This window comes from Grampus griseus, assembly GCF_964374135.1.
Source record: "Grampus griseus genome assembly, chromosome: 16".
In the NCBI taxonomy this organism is placed as follows: Eukaryota; Metazoa; Chordata; class Mammalia; order Artiodactyla; family Delphinidae; genus Grampus; species Grampus griseus.
Window position 1 is genome coordinate 9,287,818 of NC_139010.1, and position 25,376 is coordinate 9,313,193.

Here is a 25,376-nt window from a genome sequence, read left to right on the forward strand (position 1 = left end):
CCTGGGGCCTTGTCCATCATCCCTCCACCCCCATCCACCCCCTCATGCCTAGCATTTCTGAATCGGTAGCACTTGGTGTTACCAGTGGCTGCTGAGCCTCTTGCCTGGCCTAAATCTAGGGAGACAGGCTTTTCCACAGTTCTCAGTGCTGTCAGTCTGGCAGACTAGCGCTGGGGTAAACACTCCTGGAACAAAATTGGTAAGTGGAGGGGTTCCTCCTGTCTTTAAAGTGGACTGAGAGGTGGGTGGCAGAATCCCATCCAGCAGCCTCATTGCCTTGGCAGAGACCATCTGCAAACCCGAAGCAGGTCCGTGTGTTTTAATGACAGGGAATGGACCCCACCAGCACTTGCCGTAGATGGTATCTTCTGAGTCAGCCCAGCAGGCCCCTACCTGCCCTTCTGGATGTGCAGCAATCCTTTCAAGCTCCAACAAGATCTGTTTGATAGATTGGCGAGTCCTTTCGTTTGTTCTCTAAGGGAAAGTCAGATTGTTCTGCTTTTAGGAAATACTTGGTCATTCCTTACTTCGCCCCTGATGTGAAGTTTAGAGATGAGGAACCAGATAAAACTAGAGAACTTTGCCCAGAACCTGCACTTGGTATTTTTAAGGGTTTCTTTTTTTTTATTGACGTATTTTCTCCTAGTTATTAATCAGATTTTCCTCCTTTGTATGTTTATTAATTTTTTATTGCATGGCAAACATTGTGAATTTTACATTATTGATCTGGATTTTATTAAGTTCCTTTATTTTATTTTATTTATTTTTTGGCTGTGCCATGCAGCTTGCAGGGTCTTAGCTCCCCGACCAGGGATCGAACCCGGGCCCCCTGCAATGGAAGTGCATTAGGACAGCCAGGGAATTTCCTTACACTTGGTATTTTTAACTCTGGTGAGAGGGACTCCCTTTAGCCTTGCAATCACCATCTCCCAGTCCAAACAGGCTGCACTTTCTTTAAACAGGCTGTCAGAAGGTTGGTTCTTGAGACAGAGCTGTCTGGGCATTTAGAGGAGGGAGAAGGAATTTCAAGGGGTTGGTTTTGCTAGAATGGGAATCACCTGTTCGATTCTATGAATTTCAGTCTCTAATCTCTCTTGCCTTGTGCTCCTTAGTCTCCCTGCTCCCTTTGTGCTTCATTTATCTACCTTCCCATCAGCCTACAGAGTTGACTATCTCTCCTCTAACACGGTGATGGAAGGTGCTACGTTAGAATCAATGAATAGATGCACTGACCATTAGAAAGTGAAAATTACGTGAATAATACCAGGTGAGCTTGACTAGGGTCTTTAAGAGCTGTGGATCTTTTCTTCCTGCCTTAATACCTTAGACAAGTTTGCCTAAAACAGATAATGATCTGATTCTATCTCCCATTTGGTATTTAACTACCTCAAGTTGTGTCACCTTACTTTTTCTAGCCTACATTTATTTATTCTGGGCTGTATCTTCCAGTGACCTGCCTGCCTTCTCACTGTGCTCTGCCATACATGGAACCATCACATCTTATCCCTGGGGACAGTCCCTCCCACATCGGAGACCTAACCGGGTCTGTTTTCTTTCTTCCTCCCCCTCACTCCCTCTGCCCATAAGTTTCGCTGCTAACAGCCTCCACTCATCAGGCATTTTGGTGATGCTCTTGCTGATTCTGGGTGGACACTGTCTTGCCCAGCCCTAGGTTAGGTGGACTAGGACCTCCTCCTTTCTCTGTTTTTGATTCCTGGAGAAAATGATGAAACGCAAACTGCTCTTCCCACTACAAATTCATGCCACCCAACCACAGTCATCATTTCAGGACCTTGAGTCCTTTTTTTCTATAATGAACTTCCCAGAAATGAAATTTTATTTATTTTTTCTTTTTAACATCTTTATTGGAGTATAATTGCTTTACCGTGTTGTGTTAGTTGCTGCTGTATAATAAAGTGAATCAGCTATATGTATACGTATATCTCCATATCCCCTCCCTCTTGCATCTCCCTCCCACCCTCCCTATCCCACCCGTCTAGGTGGTCGCAAAGCACTAAGCTGATTTCCCTGTGCTATGCGACTACTTCCCACTAGCTATCTCTTTTACGTTTGGTAGTGTATATATGTCAGTACTACTGTCTCACTTTGTTCCAGCTTACCCATCCCCCTCCCCGTGTCCTCAAGTCCATTCTCTACGTCTGTGTCTTTATTCCTGTCCTGACCCTAGGTTCTTCAGAATCTTTTTTTAATTCTTTTTTTAGATTCCACATATGTGTGTTAGCATATGGTATTTGTTTTTCTCTTTGACTTACTTCACTCTGTATGACAGACTCTAGGTCCATCCACCTCACTACAAATAACTCAGTTTATTTCTTTTTATGGCTGAGTAATATTCCATTGTATATGTGCCACATCTTCTTTATCCATTCATCTGTCGATGGACACTTAGGTTGCTTCCGTGTTCTGGCAATTGTAAATAGTGCTGCAGTGAACATTGTGGTACATGAGTTTGTGTTTTGTTTTGTTTTGTTTTTTTGCGGTATGCGGGCCTCTCACTGTTGTGGCCTCTCCCACTGCCGAGCACAGGCTCCGGACGCGCAGGCTCAGCGGCCATGGCTCACAGGCCCAGCCGCTCCGCGGCATGTGGGATCTTCCCAGACCAGGGCATGAACCCGTGTCCCCTGCATCGGCAGGCGGACTCTCAACCACTGTGCCACTAGGGAAGCCCCATGAGTCTTTTTGAATTATGGTTTTCTCAGGGTATATGCCCAGTAGTGGGATTGCTGGGTCCTATGGTAGTTCTATTTTTAGTTTTTTAAGGAACCTCCATACTGTTCTCCATAGTGGCTGCATCAATTTACATTCCCACCAACAGTGCAAGAGGGTTCCCTTTTCTCCACACTCTCACCGGCATTTACTGTTTCTAGATTTTTTGATGATGGCCATTCTGACCAGTGTGAGGTGATACCTCACTGTAGCTCTAATTTGCATTTCTCTAATGATTCATGATGTTGAGCATTCTTTCATGTGTTTGTTGGCAATCTGTATAGCTTCTTTGGAGAAATGTCTATTTAGGTCTTCTGCCCATTTTCAGATTGGGTTGTTTGTTTGGTTTTTTTTCAGTTAATTAATTTAGTTTTGTCTGTGTTGGGTCTTCGTTGCTGCACAGGGCTTTCTCTAGTTGCGGCGAGCAGGGGTTACTCTTCGTTGTGGTGCATGGGCTTATCAATGTTGTGGCTTCTCTTGTTGTGGAGCAGGGCTCTGGGGTGTGCGGGCTTCAGTAGTTGTGGCGCATGGCTTAGTTGCTCTGCGGCATGTGGGATCTTCCCGGACCAGGGCCCGAACCCGTGTGTCCTGCATTGGCAGGTGGATTCTTTTTTTTTTTTTTTTTTTTTTTTGCCGTACGCGGGCCTCCCACCGCTGCGGCCACTCCCGCTGCGGAGCACAGGCTCCGGACGTGCAGGCTCAGCGGCCATGGCTCACGGGCCCAGCTGCTCCGCGGCACGTGGGATCCTCCCAGACCGGGGCACGAACCCCCACTACCCTGCATCGGCAGGCGGACTCTGAACCACCGCGCCACCTGGGAAGCCCGGCAGGTGGATTCTTAACCACTGTGCCACCAGGGAAGTCCTGTTTGATTTTTTGACATTGAGCTGCATGAGCCGCTTGTATATTTTGGAGATTAATCCTTTGTCAGTTGCTTCATTTGCAAATATTTTCTCCCATTCTGAGGGTTGTCTTTTCATCTTGTTTATGGTTTCCTTTGCTGTGCAAAAGTTTTTAAGTTTCATTAGGTCCCATTTGTTTATTTTTGTTTTTATTTCCATTTCTCTAGGAGGTGGGTCAAAAAGGATCTTGCTGTGATTTATGTCATAGAGTGTTCTGCCTATGTTTTCCTCTAAGAGTTTGATAGTGTCTGGCCTTACATTTAGGTCTTTAATCCATTTTGAGTTTATTTTTGTGTATGGTGTTAGGGAGTGTCCTAATTTCATTCTTTTACATGTAGCTGTCCAGTTTTCCCAGCACCACTTATTGAAGAGGCTGTCTTTTCTCCATTGTATATTCTTGCCTCCTTTATCAAAGATAAGGTGACCATATGTGCATGGGTTTATCTCTGGGCTTTCTATCCTGTTCCACCGATCTATATTTCTGTTTTTGTGCCAGTACCATACTGTCTTGATGACTGTAGTTTTGTAGTATAGTCTAAAGTCAGGGAGCCTGATTCCTCCAGCCCCATTTTTCTTTCTCAAGATTGCTTTGGCTATTTGGGGTCTTTGGTGTTTCCATACAAATTGTGAAATTTTTTGTCCTAGTTCTGTGAAAAATGCCATTGGTAGTTTGATAGGGATTGTTTTGAATCTGTAGATTGCTTTCCTGAAATGAAATTTTAAAAGAAAAATCATAGTACTCTAATTTGATAGCGTCTATTCATGTCTGTGTCTTTGACTTATTTCTACTTTGGGACTGAGTCAAAAGAAAATGTGGTAAGACAGGTACAAGCTAAAGGGCAAAAATGCCTGCTTCCTAGCACTTAGTAGTTATTTCCCTGAGAGCAGCATAAAAAGAAGTTTGTTTATTAATCATTAAATTGCACGGGTCCTTTACTTTATCTGCTCTAATTGACCTAACGGCTTCTGTTCTCATTATTGTTCAGTGCCCTGTGGGCTGTAATGCCTTTGAATTTCACAGGTGGGCTAGAATTTCACTTAAATTTCCTGTTGGTGTGGGTTTCAGGGTGTAGCTGCCCTTATACACGTTTGAGAGTATAAATTGATAACAACTTTCAGGAAATTATTTGGCAGCCATCTGTTACCCATTGATCCAGTGGTCCTGCTTTAAGGACTTGATCTCACAGACATCACAGCAGAGGGTGTTTGAAACAGAGGAGAGTTGTGGGTATCTTACATGCACATAGGTGGGAAGTGGTTGAATGAATTTTGGTACTTTGACACGTGTAATACTATTAAGCCATTGAAAAGAGGAGAGACCACTGACCTTAAAAGATACTCAGAATATATTGTTAAACAAATAAACCAGTAGACTAGTATGGTTTGGGGCTAAACAACATCTCTCTATAGGTTGCGAGTGTGGCTGTCAGTAAGGACAGAGGAAGCATGTGCCCCAGGTTGTAACCTCTGGGGAGGGAGCTGGGATAAGAGATTAGGAGAAAAACAGTTTTGTTTCTCTTGCTGCTTTTTTGAAAAACAGTATGATTTTGAGTACTTGTTATTTTGTGTGTGTGTTTGGTGTTTTCTTCAAAGAAAAGTGATGGGGCTTCCCTGGTGGCGCAGTGGTTCAGAGTCCACCTGCCGATGCAGGGGACAGGGGTTCGTGCCCCGGTCCGGGAAGATCCCACATGCCGCGGAGTGGCTGGGCCCGTGAGCCATGGCCGCTGAGCCTGCGCGTCCGGAGCCTGTGCTCCGCAACGGGAGAAGCCACAACAGTGAGAGGCCCGCGTACCGCAAAAGAAAAAAAAAAAAGAAAGAAAAGTGATGGACTAAATCATCCAGACATTTAGGTGGTATTTTGGCTCAGTAAACTTTTCATATTTTGGCCTTTGAAGCCAGGTGGGCTTTCTTCAGCTAGCACACAATTATGCAGCACAGGAAAATCAGAGACTGAAGAGTTCACGAATGCACTTCCTCATCTCGAACCTTCGGTTGGTCTGTGCTCCAGCGTCGCTTGTATCCTCCGGCCCAGGATTTGTGAATGACAGAAACATAGGCAGAAACATAGGCCGTAATCTCCTGTAAAATACTTTGTGATATTTCTGAACAATAACCAGCTATACTTCACCCCCAAAGGGAAAACCCCTCCTTCTTTCATCTTTTTTTTTTTTTTTTTGCGGTACGTGGGCCTCTCACTGTTGTGGCCTCTCCCATTGCGGAGCACAGGCTCCGGACGCGCAGGCTCAGTGGCCATGGCTCACGGGCCCAGCCGCTCCGCGGCATGTAGGATCTTCCCGGACCGGGGCACGAACCCGTGTGCCCTGCATTGGCAGGCGGACTCTCAACCACTGCGCCACCAGGGAAGCCCCCTCCTTCTTTCATGAAAGAAGGTATGAAATTACACCTCAGCGTCCCCGCCTTGAAGTCACAGGAACAGCCACTGCAGTCTTTGACCTTCACTTCAACTCCAGAAGTAGCAGGTCTCCCTTTTAATTGGATAGAAATCTTGCTGAAGAGAAGAAAGAACTAAATGTACACAAACCCACAGGTTTGCTCTCATCCTAGCAAAGCACCATAACATTCATTTCAAATTCCTGTTCTTCCAGATTTAGTTCTTTCATCCTCAGTGAAACTTGCCCTGTTCCTGAGGTCTCACTCGAGTTCCTGCCCACCTTTGTGCTCCCTTGGCACGCGGTCTGTGCCTTTTTCACACTTTATTCCTTGTGGTAACAGTGTTTATGTGCATGTTTTTGTCCCATTACTGGATTGTAACCTTGCAGTATCAGGGGTCTGCATTGTTGCCAACACTGAATAGGTGCTTGATGAATGTATCCTGACTGAAACACATCTTAAAAGCCAGTTGCTGGAATACAGGCAGACCTTGTTTTATTGCTCTTGACTTTATTGCGCTTCGCAGATATTGTGTCTTTTACAAATTGGGGCAACCCTGACTCCAGTAAGTCTATTAGCGTCATTATTCCAACCACATTTGCTCACTTCGTGTCTCTGAGTCACATTTTGTAATTCTTGCAATATTTCAGACTTTTTCATTATTATCATGTGTGATGGTGATCTGGGAGCAGTGATCTTTGACATTACTACTGCAAAAAGATTATGACTCGCTGAAGTAGATGATGGTTAGCATTTTTTAGCAGTAAAGTTTCTTTAAATTAAGGTATGTAGATTCTTTTTTAGACAGAATGCAGTTGTACACTTAATACTACAGGATGGTGTAAGCATAACTTTTATATGCACTGGGAAACCAAAAAATTCGTGTGACTTGCCTGATTGAGATATTCGCTTTATTGTGGTGGTCTGGAAATAAACCTGCAGTATCTCCAGGCTATGCCTGTATACTTTCAAATAAATAGATATGTCCAGTTTTCTATATGTATATTATACTTCAGTAAAAAATAAAAATGAAAGTAAACAGTTACTGCAATAGTAATTAATTTTCAGGAAAAGAATTGAGTATAGGGCTTCCCTGGTGGCACGGTGGTTAAGAATCCATCTGCCAATGCAGGGGACATGGGTTCGAGCCCTCGTCTGGGAAGATCCCACATGCCGCGGAGCAGCTGAGCCCATGCGTCACAACTACTGAGCCTGCACTCTAGAGCCCGCGAGCCACAACTACTGAAGCCCACGTACCTAGAGCCTGTGCTCCGCAACAAGAACAGCCACCACAATGAGAAGCCTGCGCACTGCAACGAAGAGTAGCCCATGCTCGCTGCAACTAAAAGAAAGCCCACGTGCAGCAATGAAGCAGCCAAAAAACAAAAAAAATATTGAGTATAAATTGCTTAGAAAAACTCAACAGGAGACATAGTCTAGTCCTGATGTTTAGAAGTGGATAATCAGTAAACACATTCAGAAGAGTTACACGGATGTTGGGTCTGTCTTGGGAATTCATAGCATTGAAAGGTGCTTGAGTTGCACTGGCTGAGTGATGGGAGAAGACTTAGAACAGTCTAAATCCATGCTACATAAGCTCTGTTACTCTGGCACACTCAGGCATTTAAAATCTTATTTTGAAAACCATTTACTAAAATATTTTCATAAAGCAGAGACGTTAAGCTTTAGCATTGGTTGTTCTCCCAAAGCAGCTAGTTAAGTAATTCGGTGTTATGTCATTTGCAAGGGAGGCCTTTCTTCTCAGGCTCTTTGTTTGTCGTGTAGGTTGCTGCCACCAGGTGGGCAGTGATAACTTTGGTCTTCATGGTGGTTTCCAACCAGATTTAGGCTACAGTCAGATTAACCAACCTGTTGAGTGCTTTCCCACTCAGTTATCCTCCCTATAGTTTGCAAAATTATAAAGATGGGGCTCTTTATTAGTTAGCTAAGCATAGACAGTTTTAAAATAAATTTATTTATTTTATTTTTGGCTGTGTTGGGTCTTCGTTGCTGTGCGTGGTCTTTCTCTAGTATGTGGCGAGCGGGGGCTACTCTTTGTTGCGGTGCGCGGGCTTCTCATTGTGGTGGCTTCCCTTGTTGCAGAGCACAGGCTCTAGGCGCATGGGCTTCAGTAGTTGTGGCGCACTGGCTCAGTAGTTGTGGCTCACGGGCTCTAGAGCACAGGCTCAGTAGTTGTGGTGCACGGGCTTAGTTGCTCCGCGGCATGTGGGATCTTTCCGGACCAGGGATCAAACCTGTGTCCGCTGCATTGGCAGGCGGATTCTTAGCTGCTGCACTGCCAGGGAAGTCCCTAAGCATAGACATTTAAAGAAGAACCGAACAGTCCAGAAGAGCATGTTTCCCAGAAACCCAGTACCTGGCCCCATCAATCTGGTGCTGGTTAGTACCCTCCCCATCAGTCTGTCAGCATGTTCGGCCCATCAGTCCATCCCCCCGTGTGGACGGCACACGGAGTACGTTCATCTCTGAGTTGAGAGCTTTTCCCCGAGTGTCTTCTTGGCCCTGGTATTGCTACTGCTCGGAACCTGGTGTGAAATCACCACGTGTAAGTCTCCACGGGGGACTCTTGTTCAGCACCTGGTTCTTGCAGCTCCCTAAGCAGAAATGGGACCCGACGACCAGGTTATAAACTCACCAGAGTGCAAAATTAGTGTCACCTAGCCACCTTTCTACTCAAAGAATTCTCAGCAAAGGTTAACAAATTTGCCCAGATATAAGGTAATTCCCTCGTATTCACAATGGAAAGGTTTTACAAAATGGGGGTTTTCTTTAGCCTACTTGGATATATAAACCATTGGCGTTCAACTTTGTGGTTACCTTCATATTTTCTAAGGAGATTTTTAAAAATTTGTATGTGGTAAAACAGTGGTCACCAACCTTTTTGGCACCAGGGACCGGTTCCTAACAGTCCGCAGACCAGTACTGGTCCGCGGCCTGGGGGTTGGGGACCCCTGTGGTAAGATACACATGCAGTGTTTACCATCTTGACCATTTTTAGGTATAGAGTTCAGAGCCATTAGGTACATTCACATTGTTGTGCAGCCTTCACCACCATCCATCTCCAGAACTTTTTCATCTTCCCAAACTGAAATTCTATCCCCATTAAACTCTAACTCCCCATTCTCCCTTGCCCCACTCCCTGGTAATCATTATTTTACGTTCTGTCTCTGAATTTGACTCCTCTAGGTCACTCATATGAATGGAATCAGATAGTATTTGTATGTCTGTGACTGGTTTATTTCACTTAGCATAATGTCCTAAAGGTTCATTCTTATTGTAGCATGTGTCAGAATTTCCTTCCTTTTTAAGGGTGAATTGTATTCCACATTTTGTTAATCCATTCATCTATTGATGGACATTTAGGTTGTTTCCAAAAACCCAACAGATTGCCCTTGAACTTCACTCAGAATTAAAACGAGTCCTCTGAACAGAAATCTCTGAACAGAAAAGCTTTGGAACAGGACCTTGACGAGGACGATTTGAAAGGAAACTAAGAATGACCAAAAAGCAGCTGGGACCCAGCTGAGATCAGATTTGTGAGCTCATGAATGTGTGAGGCTTTTCATTTCTTTTTCCCCAGCAATACTCAGCATTTAGAGCAAGACTGGTGGAGTAGACTCATGCAGAGCTAAGGACTGGCAAGGCCCACAGCTGACGGACACATCTAGGGTGTTTTTAAACATATCACTGACATGGTTGACAGTGACTAAGTGACAGGAACCAGGTGAGAAGGATGGATTGGGGGTGGAGGTGCGCAACTGGTGACCAAGGAGATGAGGCCAGAGAGCAGGGTGGAAGGGAATGGGGGAGGGGTAAGGACGGCAGCTTGAAGAGCAGCATCCTCTGGGCTGGAGAACTCAGAGCCTGGGCTGTATTTAAGCCTTCTTTCCTCCCTCCCTCCCACTCATTTCCCTTCCCGCAGATCTTCTGTGTTATCTGTCTCAGACGCGTGTTAATCACTACGGGACAGCATGGACAAGACCCTTGGCCTCATAATGTAGGGTCTAGTGCAGAAGAGATACTGCAAACCTCCCCACCCAGTGTAACGAGCGCCCTGGGGAGTGGCAGGTCCAGGATGCTGTGGGAGCACCCAGGGCCCGTCACCCAGACAGAGACTTTGGAGAAGCTTCCTAGAGCTGGTGATGTCTAAGCCGAGGCTTCAAAGACAGGAGAAAATGAGGCAGCTAGAAGCTGTGCATTGGCTTCCACCACTCTGCTAGAGCTGCTTTCACAAACCACTCTTCTCCTCACCAAACCGTATCTTCACATGGCCCTTGGAGCCCTGACCTTTTCTCTCCTCCTCTCTGACCTCCCTCCTCTGCTTTCCTTTCTCATTCCCTCCCTCACCACCGGAATGTAGGCCGTTGGGTGCTCCTCGAGGTTGTGACCTCACTGCATGCCCTCCACGGCCTCTCTCTCCTCCCGTGACCATGTCAGCATCCATGTCTCTGTCCCCTGCCCCGGCCTCTCCCAAGGACCAGAGACATCCTCAGCTCCCGCCGTGATCTTGTCTCATCCGTCTCATCTTCCAAACTCGCTCTTCGTCTCACCTCCGCTCACTTGCCCACGTCCTGGCTGTATCCCCGCCGTGGCTCTAGCTTTATCCCTTCCTCTCCCAAAGGAGTGGTTTGGGGGCCTCATAATTCTTGCCTTTGAGTCAGTCATGCTTCCCCCCCTCCATCAAATCGCCTGGCCGCCCCACTCTCCCTGGGCGCGTGTTCCCGCTCTGATCCTCTACAGCTGCGAGGATGCCCTGCTTCTGGTGAGAGCCCTTCAGTGACTTCCATCGCCTGAGACTGGCTTTCAGGCCTCAGCCCATTTTTCTCACCTCATCTCCCTCTGTCACCCCCTCACTGCCTTTGCTTCAGACAAAACACCCTACAGGGGCCCCGTCTGTTTCCATTTCTTTTTGGGCTCACATGGACCTCTGGCTAAATGCCCTTTCCTCCCCGTCCCCACTCTCCAGACCCTCATCAAGGCTCGTCTCAGATGCCTCTGATTCGAAGAAAGCTCCTCTGGGTGTTTTTGTTGGAAGCAACCTCTGCCCTCTGACTTGATCTATTCCTCCCTATTGAAATGCACCATCTTTTGCCTTGTATTTTAGTTACTCGTGTGTGACTCTGTTTCCCCAGCATATCTGAGGGCAGGCCTTGAGGTCAAGGGTTCAGGTCCTTTTATCTTTGTAGGTGGATTCCCCCGAAGGAGCTTGTACCTATTAGCTACTCAGAAAAGAGGTGATGAATGAGGTTTCAGTAGGACCCTAAAAAACACAAAAATCAGTCTTTTCTGATTTCACTCTTACAAAACTAACCTAAAAAGTAGCATAACATAATAATCAGAGCAAGAATAGAGATCACAGATCTAAATTCTGTCCCCATCAACCTTCACAAGTAATTCTGAGTCATGTCCCTCGTCTACATCAGGGTGATGAGTCTGGCCAGACACTGATTTTGGTAACATTTTCTCCAGATGATGAGAAATCAAGTCAGATATGCCATGTAATGTGGTCTTTACTTAAAGGACAGTTAATGTTTTAGCAGGACCTCGTTAGTACCACAAAAATCTGTCAAGTGTTAACACTGTGTGTCTCGACACTGAAGGTCCTGTTTTTGCTTCTTCCGCGCAAGTTTCCAATTCAGTGAGCAGAACCGTGACTGTGTTGATGGGAGGGCAAGCCTGCCTGGTCCTGCTGGAGCTGCACAGATGCTAAAAGGCAGGTCTCCACACGACCGGGTGAATAATGAATAGTGGCCTTAACATCTCGGAGCTTCTGGGTTTCGCCTTGCAGAAGTAAAAAATTGCAGAGAGGAATTTTTGTTCTTTTAGAAACTGCTCAAACTCTTACAAACTGTATATACATATGGTGAGCAGTTTGCTTTTTGTACTAGTGAGGATAGTGGGAAGGAACAGGACTCAAACGAAAACAGTATTGAGATGAGTTAGGGGACAAAATCTAGCTGGTAAGACATAGGAATACTTCTTGTGTGAAAAAAAATAGGATTGTAATTAGACCAGTGTCTATGCACTGCCGAGACGTGGGCATTTATGAGCTCGGAGCAAGGAGAAGGGCTTCTTAGGAGGTTAAGAGGAAGAGACTGTTTAAAATGTTTGATACACCAGGGAGTTAACACATCATTAAGGGTGAAACTTTCAGAGACCTGGGAATGTGGAGCATCTTAGTGATAAGGGAATCCATCAGCCACCTCAATATACAAATAGGGGATCAGAAGCCAGTGCTGGTGAGTGATGTGCCTGAGGTTATGAGTGCAGGTGGACTTACACCCAGGGCTTTGACCCAACTCTTAGTGCTACTTCTGCAATACTAGGGATGGAGGGGGTACTGTTAGCTGCTGAGAGATTTTAGTTTTATAAAGATGGAGTTAACATAGACATATACTAGGGTCAGTATATGAAAACCCTTACACACACACACACACACACACACACACACACACACACTCTCTCTCTCCCTCTCTCTCTCCCTCTCTCCCTCTCTCTCTCTCTCTCTCTCTCTTTCTCTCTCTCTCTCTCTCTCTCTCTCTCTCTCTACAAGAAGATCAGGTAAGTCCCTCCAGGTAGTATATCCTGTAACATGGCCTTGGTTGTAAACATGGAACCTCAGGCAGGCAGAAACGCAATTACCTCTCAAGGGAATTGTCGCTGCTTTTTAACAGTTTCTCTTTGCTGCTTTGTAATATGTACTTAAAAAGTGTAATAGATACAGGAAAGAATTATAACCTGGACTGACAAACAACAAGCCCAACAAAAAGTAAATAGGAAATAAAATAAGGGGAATAGTCCATAATGTGAAATTTAAAAAAGAAACAAAACAGTAGCATGTTGTTACGTGCACTTATACTTTTTTTTAAAATAAGGACAGTCATTCATTTAACAAATGTGTTGAGTGTCTCCTGTGTGCCGGGCATTGTTCTGGCCACTGAGGATCCAGCATGGAGAGCAAATAGGCAAGGGCCCCTGCCCTCCAGGAGCTTATATTCTAGGGAGAGACACATCGTTCACTACTCATTTTAAAAATGTTTTTATTGGAGTATGGTTGATTTACAATGTTGTATTAGTTTCAAGTGTACAGCAAAGTGAATCTGTTATACATATATCCACTCTTTTTAAGATTCTTTTCCCATACAGGTAATTACAGAGTATTGAGTAGAGTTCCCTGTGCTATACAGTAGGTACTTATTAGTTATCTATTTTACATATAGTAGTGTGTATATGTCAATCCTAATCTCCTAATTTATCCCTCCCACTGCTTTCCCCCCAGTAAACATAAGTTTGTTTTCTACATCTGTGACTCTATTTCTGTTTTGTAAATAACTTCATTTGTACCATTTTTTTAGATTCCACGTATAAGTGATACCATATGATATTTGTCTTTCTCTGTCTGCCTTACTACCCATTAAAATACCATTTTTAAGATCCATTCTCCTTCCCCCACCCACAGTTTTTGGTGGAAATTTAACTAAATTGGAAAATTGATAGCATCTCCAATCATGTATGGGTATGGTTTTAACGAAGATTGCTTTTTGTTTTTTAAGGGAGAAGAAAATGGCTTTCCAGACAGTACTGGAGATCCCCTTTCAGGTAAATGATTGACTCTAAAGGTATCTGGGCTTCAGTGATAGCTAGTGTGGCTAAATTCAAGATCATTTGAGATGTTTATCATTAACTTTCAAAATCTGTATTACACACTAGAGAAACTTTCTAACCACACACCGCAGTGAAGTGCAAAGAAATCTTACGGAATTTCACAAAAGCCTTCAGAGAGTATTTTCTCAGTGTTAACCCTTCTTTGCTTGGGTGGGGTACAGCAGGCTTCTCAAGTGGACGGGTTTAGGATCAGGTGAGGGTCGAACTGACCCTCCCTCCCTCTGAGTTCTGGGAGCCACAGTGTTGGCGGAGAACTTTGCCAGGTGGAAGCGAACAATGGGATGTAGGCACACCGAGTCAGCGTGGGAAGGGCTGCTCAGCCGCCTGCTGCCCGCTTCCCTCCTCTGGCACTTAGGGAGCCAAAGGGACCCCTCCTGACGTTAGACCATGTGCTGGTGCCCACCGTTTTCTGCTTCTAGTGTGTTTAACCAAGAAACATTTAAAGTTCGTCTTCCCTGCCTCATCCCCCGCTGCCTTTTTTATTCTTTATTGTAAGACAGAAACTTTGGCAATGTTTAGATTCCTCATTAATTAATCATGGGGAAAATGTGGAGTGAGTATTAAAATAAGCTACCAAAATAATAATTAGGAAAAAAAAACCCTCACCAACATTTTAAAATATCTTTCAAAACACATATTGAACGGCCTGATTCATCAGGGGTTGGTTTGTTTCTTTTTTATGGAAAGGTTGGTGGCTCATAAAAGCCTTAGGATAATCTGTCATCAATCCCAGGCTGTGCCCAGGTAACAATGCTGAAAATCAGAACTTGTGGTGCATAATCAATTTCTTTTCCTTAGAAACATGATGTTAGCAGCAGTTTTATCTCTGGTTGGTGAGATTCCGGGTGGTTTTTTGTCATGCAACAGATTTTTATTTCTTAAAGAACCCCCTGTGTGCCAGGCTCTCTAAGGAGGCCAAATGACAAAGGTATAGTTCTGGAAGACAGTATTTGGGATTCTGGTTCCAGTTCAGCTACTGTCCTTCTGTGATTAGAGAAATCCAGGAGAAATTGGGCCAGGAGAACTTCCGGTGGCGCTTACCCACCAGGTTTCATGGGACAGGCCCAGTGTCGGGGGTCCCATCCAGGCACCCAGTGGAACTCACCTTCTTTGGACCAGAATCCGCCCCTACTAGAGGCTAAGACCACGGGCTAATTTTCCCTCTTTCACAAATACTGCAGCAGACACAGGCTCAAATTAGAAGCACCTAGCTGAGTGAGGTAGAGGAGGGGAAAGCATCTTTGCATCCAGGCAGAGGCAATTTTAATAATCTTTTCACTATCCTATATTTTAAAAATTTCTAACATGAGTGGGTGTCAGAAAAATCTACCCCCAGAACTTTAATCTGTATATACAAATGTATATACAACAAATGATCCAGTGTAGGCAGATACGTACAGTACGTGGTAAAATAACCAAGGAAATCTCTAAAAGCCTAACTGTGATGGGCCTGGGTGATGAGAACATGAAATTTTTTTCCCATATGTTCACCTGAGTGTTTAGATTTTCCGTGACAAGCACATATTTCTTTTCTAATTAAAAAAAAATCTACATTTAAACTTTTTAAAGACTAACACCCTGCACTCTAATGTGAAACGTCAGCTAAAATGAGAATGAATCAAGTAAGTTGCTTAGGAATATCTATAAACCGTTCAAAGACTCTTATGTGTTAAGGTCATTGATAGAGTACTCAAATTTCGGGTTGTCTCTAAAAGTTTTTACCTGTGTCAAAATGACATGGAAGGGGCTTCCCTGGTGGCGCAGTGGTTGGGAGTCCGCCTGCCGATGCAGGGAACACGGGTTCGTGCCCTGGTCCAGGAGGATCCCACGTGCCGCGGAGCAGCTGGGCCCGTGGGCCATGGCCGCTGGGCCTGCGTGTCCAGGGCCTGTGATCCGCGGTGGGAGAGGCCACAGCAGCGAGAGGCCTGCAAAAAAAAAAAAAATGACATGGAAGATTTTCAAAGAGAATAAACTTTTCACAGTGATAGCAAGTATTACTGAGAGCAGAAATTGTACTGCTGAAATCAACAGCTGTACCACCCAGCACGGTGCTTTGCCCAGAGGAGTGTACAGGTGTTTGGTTGGGTTTGGGTTTTTTTTCCCATAAACAAGCAAATGAGAGACATTGACTTACTGGCTTTGCTCTTGGAAGAAAGGGCAAAAGCTGATCCCTATATTTCCTCTTTGAATGAGAGTAGCCACCTAAGTAAGATTTATCTTATTGTTTTACTTACACTAATATAGCATTTGCCATGTACCAGGCCCCCTTCAAGCACTTTTAGAGATATACTCAGAAAAAAAAGCGTTCATGACAACTCTGTGGGTCCAGTTATTTTCTTCACCAGGTGGATGCAACAGAAGTAGCCCTGGGTTCCGTGGCTGGTGCCCATCACATAGGTCCTAAGTGGGAGTCAAGCCCCAGGCCAGACCCAACACTCGCGTCCCCACCAGACCAGGCTGCCTCTCTATTGGTCAGACGCATCGCCTGTGTAGCACACGTGTTGAATACCTGAGTGTCACACATGGGGGTGAAGGTCAGGCTTCCAGCTCAGAGTCTCCATCTGGAACAAAGGTCCACCCCAGCTCCCACAGAGTCAGCCTCTGAGCCGCTGAAACACCTTTCCCAGAAGCTTGCTGCTGCATCAGGCCCTTGGTCAAGCCTTAACTCAGAGCCTGGCTTTTATTTAATGCTTGCAATTTGAAAACCTTAGTTACCTGCAATCCAGTTTATATCTGGTTAAAATAAGGAATATGGGCAGAACGGAGGGCTCTAGGATAGAAGGAGGGAATTGACCAGAGTGAGAAATGACAGTTTGTAATCAAGGAAAGAATAAGAGTACAATTCAGAATCAGCTACTACTAGAAAAGCAAAGCCCCCTGGGTGGAACCGTTGAATACAGAAGCAAGCCCCCAGGAGACATTAAAGTTTTACAATGTTTTCAGGCAATTTTTCAAAATGAAAACATTTGGGCATGAAAGGAATAAGCCTCAGTTATAAAAACAAACAAAAAACCCCCACAAAACTCCCAAATAGTAAAGTTAAAAACCTCTTCTTGTTCTCCCTTTTGGTGGCGGTATTTATCACCCGGACCATGACCCGCCTCCCCATCTATTCTCCACAGTTACCTGTTTTTCAAGACTGACTTTTCTGACGCCCTTGTATAATTCAGCACTTGCCTAATCTAAACCCAATTTCCCCATAGAAGTGAATGTGCAATAGGATTTTCATTTTTTTCAAATTAGGTCCATAAAGTGACACTTAGTAAATATGCTTGTGTCACATAATTTCGGAATTTATGTAAAATTCTATGTTGAATTTTAACCTGGGTCCTTTCTTATGTGTGTTTCTTTTTTTTGAAACGTGCCTTCTACACTCCAGTTTTGTTTGATGACAGAATGTCCTGCGTGGTTTACTAGCCGGGCTCCATCCAGTTTGTCAGTTAGCCTCCCCAGGGATGTTAGCAACTTGATGTCTTCTTAAAATGGTATTTCAGAGAGGGAGAATGCAACCATATTGGTTTTCCCTTTGGTTAAGAGATCAAACACCCACCAAAAGCCCTTGGGTCAGTTTCTTAGTAGATAAAAATAATTCTCCATCATTTTCCAGCTCATATCAAATAACTACCTCTGATGAGTCGTGTGGTATGTGGGCACCCCCGTGATTTCTCAAAGCCGTAAACTGGCATTTTAAATATATTTATTTCCAACCACATCGGACACCACACACAGAAAAAAGCATGACACCCTTAACACCCTTGACACCCTTAACAAACATAACTGGAGAATTATTTGACTGTAGTTTGACACTTGTTGGTATTTTCCAAATCTCATAATTAATAGACACCTAAGAGAGAGTTATTTTATTTTAGAACCACGAGGTCTTGCTGTTTGCAAAGCTGCCAATATAAAATGTTTACTGTTTAATTGTTTGAGCTAACTCAAGACCTAGTTATCATGAGGAGCATTATTATAAACGATCTGAGAGCCAGCAGTGGCACTGAGCGCTTTGGAGGAAAACACCCGTGTGGTAATAGCTCTTGAAAAGCCAGGACATACAAGATAAAACGGCACCTCCCCTGCAGGGAGGTACATTAAATCAATCTGTGATCCACTGCTGACATCCTGACTGAAGCCATTTTCTAGGTTCAGCCAGTCATGACCCTTGTGAATTCTGCATCTTGTTCCAATTAACAGTTAATTGACCAGCATTTTATAACCTGCCAGCCTCAAACTTGAGAGTTAGACACTGCATCATTGGACACGAACTGTTTCTTACTTTGCTTTAAATGACATAGACATACCTTGTTGATGAACATGCTTGATTTCTGAACTCTTCTTTAAGGTTTGATGTAAAGTGTGTGTGAGAGAGAGGATGAAGAATAAGGGGAGAGGGGCAAAAAAAGCCCCATAGGAAAATCCATTCTTCTGCTTGTGAGCGTAGGGAAGTATTATCTACCCACAGACGCCTAATCACCAAGCAGACACGGTATCTTTCAAAGAGAAGTAGCTGTCATTCCAAAATCTACCCTTGGCAGGCCCTTCTGACGAAGAACTTACTCTGTAGATGTCTTTAAGGCAACGGTTTTCAACCCTGACTACACATCAGAATTGTCAGGAGAGCTTAAAAAAAATTCCCATGTCCTGCCTGCACCCTAGACCAAATAAATAAGGATCTCGTGGGTGGCACCAGACATCAGGATTTTGTAAATCTCTGCAGGAGGGGCAGGGTAAGGGGGATCAGAGAGTTCCATTTTTTGGCCAAGGTTGAGAACCACTGCTTTAAAAAAGGCTGTTGGTTATGGTTCCTTACCCGCAGCTACTAATTCTTTGTTGTGTACTTATCACGCACTAGGATGAGGCTTTAAGGGATGATATCATTTAATCCTCTCAACAACCTTATGAAATAGGTATCGCTCTCCTTGTTCGGAGAGGGAGGCCATGGCGTTAGCAAGCTCAGTAACCTGTCCAAGCTGCACACCTGCACAGTGTCGATTGTATTGACGGTCGGCACGTCTCTAAAGCTCATGGGGATAACCTCTGTGGTACTCAGTGTACTCTGTCTCCATAGCAACCAGTCATCTTTCTTCTGCCTTGTATATACTCAGCACTAAAAAACTTTCAGTTCCTCTGAAAATCTCTAGATAGCTCTTCATAGGCTGCCCAGAGGTTTCTAATTTGACTGTTTCTCTGTGTCCCATTCTTCATTCATTTGATTTACTCAGCAGACATTATTGAGTGCCTACTCTGTGCCTGTAATGAAGTGGTGACATCAGACATCTACATCCCTTTCCTCTTGGAGCTTATATACTAGTTGGGAGTGACAGACAATAAACCCAAATAAGTAATTTCATATGGTGGTAGATGCCTTGAGGAAAATAAATGAATACAATGGGTTTTGCCTGCAGGGAAAGGATACTGCTTTAGCTAAGAAGGTGCACCAAGGTCTAAATAATGCAAAGAAGCTAGCCATGTGGAGATCTGAGGAAGGAGGACTCCCGGGGACAGAACTAGCTGGTGCAAAGGTCCTGAGGCAGCATTGAGCTTAGTATTCTAGGGACAAGCGTGGGCAGTGAGGAGCAGTAGAAAAGGTGGTGAGCTAGGAGGTGTCAACGGAGGCCAGATGACATGGGGATTCTTTTTTTTCCAGTCTACTTAAAAAAAAATAAATGTAAAACCTAACATCATTAAATAACATTTACATAAGACTTGACAAAAATGCTTTCACATCGTTTATCTCATTTTATTTGTTTATTTTTATTTATTTATTTTTTTGCGGTACGCGGGCCTCTCACTGCTGTGGCCTCTCCTGTTGCGGAGCACAGGCTCCGGACGCGCAGGCTCAGCGGCCATGGCTCACGGGCCCAGCCGCTCCGTGGCATGTGGGATCTTCCCGGACCGGGGCACGAACCCATGTCCCCTGCATCGGCAGGCGGACTCCCAACCACTGCGCCACCAGGGAAGCCCCGTTTATCTCATTTAATTCATGAGCTATAGGGATTATTATCATCTCCATTTGATAGATGAGGAATCTAAAGTCCATGGATGTTAAGTGCCATGAGCAGTCAAGCTCTGGGAAGCTGGAGCACCGGCGTTTGATGGGCCCCATCTGATACACATGCAGAATCGGATGCTTCAGGATTATGTGTGTAAAGGACTCGGTGCAGGGCTAGTTATATGTTAGGCATTTGATAAATGACAGTTACTGTGGTGATGAAAATCGCTGAGAAATTTGGCCCTTTCTCCGCTGATAAATTCTTCCTTAGTTTAAGCCAGTACTCAAACTGAACTTACAGAGGGCAAGTCCTTCCAGGGTTTTGGCCGCTACAATAAGAAGTCATCATAAATTAATGGTGTAATACATTCTTGTTTTGCATCGGTGGAAAATACCCGTGTCAAAATATGACAAGTGAGGACTCTACTTGTTAGAGAATCTAAGTGAATTTTTATACATAATTAACTTCTCTTTTCTCAGTAACACTCTCCTTTCCTTCCCCCAAATCTAGAATCAATCCGTCTTTTTGTATTTGAAGACCAATTCTGTTCTGTTTTCCACCATATCTGTTAACTGCCGGCCGACATCAGCAACGTTCTGTTCCCTTTACTAGTAAGTCTCTTTTCAGGTCCTAAAATTCATCAGACAGTCGTAAGAAACCTACTTTGTCTCCTGAGGAGAAAGCACAGTTCTCATTCATTCGTTTACTAAACAGTTTTTGAGTTTCTGCCATACAACCACCCTGTGCTTGCTATTGAGAAGCATCAAATAATAATCCCATTTTTCCCCATTTCTGATGAAAGCTTCGTTGGTCCTGAGTCTGTCTCTCTCCACAGTTGTTTCTTCCCCAAGGCATTACCCAATCTTTCCTTTCATGTGCACTGTTACGTGATAGGTGTTTATAGCAGGGCAGGACAAAATGTATTTCATGGGAAAAGAAACACGTTTCTCTGTTGAAGTCCTCAGAGAGCTAATTATAGTTTATGATTCTAAAAGGCAACTTGAAATTCACAACTGTTGGCAGTTTCGGTAGATTCCAGTTCACTAAATGGCTTAGCGTTTGTGTCATTGAAAATACAAAAGGAAAACATCAATAGACTTTTTGACACATCATGTATTTTAAAACAAACTGATGATTTTGTAGTCTGTGTAGTTGTTCAAAGAAATAGAAGCTTCTTACGCACTAGAAGGCTTAGAGGAGCTTCACAGAACCCTTAATGGTGTTTTCATTCTTCTTCTTGACACTAAAGGAGAAAACATTGCCAACCCTGAGTCTTATGGAGGTAATACAGAGCAGACTTTCAGACACTAATACATTTAATTCTGGACTTAGAGGTGTAAATCCTACTTTATTTTTCTGTGACATTTAAAAAAATATTTTTAAGTAGCCAAATAAACATAGTAACTATAGAAAATTAGGAAATATCCATTGTTAACATTGTTGTTATATGTACTTCCAGATTTTTTCTATGCCCGTGAATGTGTGCATAACATATACTTTATGTGGATATAAATGACTGTATTATTTTATTTTTACAAAAACTGAATTATACATACCTTTTGGTAAGCTGCTTTCTTTTCCACTTGACAGAATATTATTTTGACCCTACCTTTAAATAAGGGCAAAGAAAATTGCACAGTTTCCCCCTTTTACTGCAAAACCACCTTCACCATTAGATAGTTCTTTTTTTTTTAAATAAGTAAACTTCTGTCCCACCATGCAGCTAAAGTCTCATTTCTTTGTATACCGTTATTAATGAAGCTGAAGAATTACTCTCACTATATTACATGTAAATGTAATTCAACATTTTAGAACTGTAAGATGTGGGACATACTGCAGAAGGATATGGATCTGTTCTCAGGGCATTTAAGGTAAATGAGGAATAAAAACAACAACAAAAACCATACAGAATATCTCACTGCAAGGCAGAGTCAGGAGAGGCAAACAAAATGATGGGATTCTGGGTGAGACAGCATTCTAGGCAGGAGCTGGGGGATTTCATGAAGGGTGTATCTGAGGTGGGTTTTTTTTAATATATATAAATTTGTTTTATTTATTTATTTTTGGCTGCATTGGGTCTTCGTTGCTGCGTGTGGGCTTTCTCTAGTTGCGGTGAGCGGGGGCTACTCTTTGTTGTGGAACGCGGGCTTCTCATCACAGTGGCTTCTCTTGTTGCGGAGCACAGGCTCTAGGTGCGTGGGCTTCAGTAGTTGTGGCTCGCGGGCTCAGTAGTTGTGGCTTGTGGACTCTAGACAGCAGGCTCAGTAGTTGTGGCTCACAGGCTTAGTTGCTCCGCGGCATGTGGGATTTTCCAGGACCAGGGCTCAAACCCGTGTCCCCTGCATTGGCAGGCGGATTTTTAACAACTGCGCCACCAGGGAAGCCCTGAGGTGGGTTTTATAGAATGGATGACGTTCAGTAGCTGAAGGGAAGTCCAGTTAGAGGAAGTCCAGTGAAAGGGAGAGAGAAAGAAGAGAGATCGATAACTGATCAGAGAGAAAATACCAGAAAAGGCATGGAGGAAATCTTTGTTAATTTCCACCTATGCAACTGACAAAGATTTTTTAAAGTAATATTTGGTGCTGATAAAAGTGAAGTGAGATAAGCACCATCACTATACTCTGTTTGGAGTATAAATTGGTGCAGCATTTATTTCTGGAAAGCAATTTAGCGTATATGCATTGATAGCCTAAAAATGCTCGTAACTTTTGGCCCAATAATCCCATTACTGGTGAGATGGTTAAAGATGTGCCCCCAAATTTTTATATGGAAGGATCTGCATCAAATTGTTCCTCATAGTCATGAAAATATGGGAAAACCCTAAATGTTCAAGTGTATACAAAATTCACAATTGTATATAATTTTTAAATGTTCTACTTTGAGCTTATATGAGTTGTTTTCTTTTCATTTAATTAAACTTTGAAAAAAAGAAGAATACAGGTTGTCTGTTCAGGGAACTGAGTAGTCCCCCTTCTCTGGAGCCCAGATTGTATATTCAAGGAATTCACGGGGAATAGTAAGAGAGGTGTGGAGAGCTTCCAGGAAAGGCTGGGACCCTGTTAACTGGTTGGATAGAGAGAAGTCTGTAAGGATGCTGGGGAACTGCGAGTGTAAATAGGGGACTTGAGGTGCTTTGGGTGCATAGCGGGAGAAATCTAAGTACTGGTTCGGGTCCTTTGAGTTGGAGATGTCTTCTGAACATCAAGAGGAGCTTTCCAGTAGTCAGTTCTGGAGCCCAAGTGAGTGGGCAGGGCTGACCATTCATTTATTCATTCACTCATTCAGTCCACGTTGGTTAAGCATTTACTATATGCCGAGGGCTATCCTGGGTCCTGCAGATGCAAAAAGAAAGGGTCTTCTATTCTAGTGGGAGAGTTTTGTAGAGGTTGTTGGGAGTGGAGAAGGTGACCAAAGGGAGAGAATGTGGAAGGGGAAAACTTCGGGCTGAGAACAGGGCTAGAGCGCTTCTTTGGAACTCCCAAGGACTCAGCAGTGAGACAGGCCGGGATCTTAGCATATCAGGCTGACAAGAGAAGGGATGTGTCCAGGACATGGTAGGGTATATGCCTGGGGATGTGGGGCTTGGCTTTCAGAAGGAACCTTCAGGGCAAACACAGCCTGCAGGGCAATAGACAGTGTCCAAAGGGGCAAAAGAGTCTTGGGTCCAGTTCCAGAGGCAGCCAAATCCAAGGGGAGCTGGTATGATGGGGGCGTCAGCAGCAGCAGGAGGTCTGGGTGATCCTCAAAGGCAGGTGGGGATCTGCTTCTCTGGACTTTTCTACCCCATCAGAGCTGGATTCTGGCCCACGGTTGCGGTGTAGGGAACTGGGTCCGGTCTCTACAGGGTTTGGCAAGAACTAGGCTGGGTCAGATGCTGCTCAAAGCCAAAGAAGGTGAAGATTAAGAACATGATGAGGCATTGGAAGCAACAGGTTTTGAATTCTCCTTCTAGAAGTTTAATAGTAAATTGGGGCTTCCCTGGCGGGTGGTTAAGACTCCATGCTTCCACTGCAGGGGTCACGGGTTCGATCCCTGCTCAGGGAACTAAGATCCCACGTGCCCTGGTGGTGTGGCCAAAAGAATAATAATAAATAGACACATTTTATAAAAACAGTAAATTAGAGTTAAGAGAAAGTCACTTCAGTGAGTTATGAAGCCAGAGGAGGGCAGTTTGAGGTTCTTATTTTTTATGATAGAGGAGCCCTGTGCATATTTGTAGATGAAGGAAAGAGAATCAGTAGAGTTGGGTGGCTGGAGATGACGGGAAGGAAAGGAGATGTTTGATGAAACAAATCATGGGGAAAGTCAGGGTGGGCTCAAAGGCGTAAGTGCAGCTTGGCAAAGAGGAGGGTCACTCCACTGCTAAGCCTTCTCTGTGCTAAACAATATATTTATTAATGTAATACATTGTTTTAGTTATCATAGAAATAACACCACCACTAGAGAAAGTTTGGAAAATAGAAACAGAATCCTACCACATTAACCACAACAGCTATTATTATTTTTGTACATTTCCTTCCATAGTAATATTAACAGAGACTTTTTCCATAGTTGTAATGAGTACATAAATTCCTCACATCTTGCGTTTTCCACTTAACGTGAGAGCACAGACATTTTCTAGGTTGCTACGTAGTCTTCATAATCACTTAAATAATATCCCATCAAGTAGCACAATAATTTATTCCACTAGTCCCCTAACTTTTTAAACTGTTTTTGAAAAAAGTGGATAATATGAATAAACTAATTAAAATGTTCGTGTATATACACATTCTAGATGATCTCCTAGGCTGGATTCTCAGCAGTTACATTCGTAGGCCAAAGAGAACGAACATAATTTTCACGGCCCTTGTCATCTTTTACTGTGTGCTTGCCTCAGAATGGCTGGTTCTCAATTTTACAGTCACCAAAGTGAGCCCTTTTTCTGAATTCTTTACTTTCCTAAATTGGGAAGTCCACACGGCTCAGTGTAGAAAAGGTCATCATAACCTCCCAGAATTTTCCAAGCCAGTGATCTCTAGTGTCACCTTTGGCTGTTCATGTCCCCGGTCAGAGGGGTCAGGAGACCCAGTGCTGTTGCATGTCTTAAGTCGCTTGGGTTGCCATGCTGTACAGACCCTGCTTACAATTTTACTATAACTAGTTTGCCTCTTACCTACTAACCTCTGACCTCTGACCTACTCACGACTTACCTACTAACTTCACCCTCCTGCTAACACGCTGCCGGGTACTGCATGAGGCCAAAGATGACCGATGGGGAAGGTTGTCCTTCCTCCGTGCTGGGGCTGCTCTTGCTGAGGCTGAGCTCAAAGCCACCCACTCGTCCCACCTGCTGCGCACCTCAGGGTGTTGGCTCCACTTTAAAGGCAGCCCCATGGGTGAAGAAAACCAGAGATAAAGGCAAAGACATGATAAGGTGGCCATAAATCTAAAAAGTACGTTTTCTGGCATTATCAATTATCACTCAATTTTCAAATACGCATATGGAGTGGATATTCCAGTTTGGGGTGTGTGTGTATTTTTTTTTTCTTTAAAAAAAGACCTTTTAAAGAATTGTGCAATCCTTTACACCCTCACATGCTGTGCTTGGCATTAAGAAGCTGTCGGGGCTGACTTGTAACTTGGAAGGGGGGAGGGTGGAGAGTCCGACAGCCCTGGACTGGCAGTTTGCCCACGGAGA

General features: G+C 44.0%; 1 protein-coding gene across 3 annotated transcripts in view; it reads left to right on the forward strand.

Moving 5' to 3' along the window:
- The window catches only part of EDARADD (EDAR associated via death domain), a 62,869-nt gene that overhangs the window by 26,964 nt on the left and 10,529 nt on the right, over positions 1-25,376 (forward strand). For all 3 annotated transcript variants that reach the window (XR_014297868.1, XM_082673482.1, XM_082673483.1), the window contains exon 5: positions 13,595-13,640. Coding sequence is in view for 2 of the 3 variants with exons in the window: in XM_082673482.1 (XP_082529608.1) it covers positions 13,595-13,640 (46 nt within the window). In the remaining variant the exon portion in view is untranslated. The remainder of the gene's footprint in view (positions 1-13,594; positions 13,641-25,376) is intronic.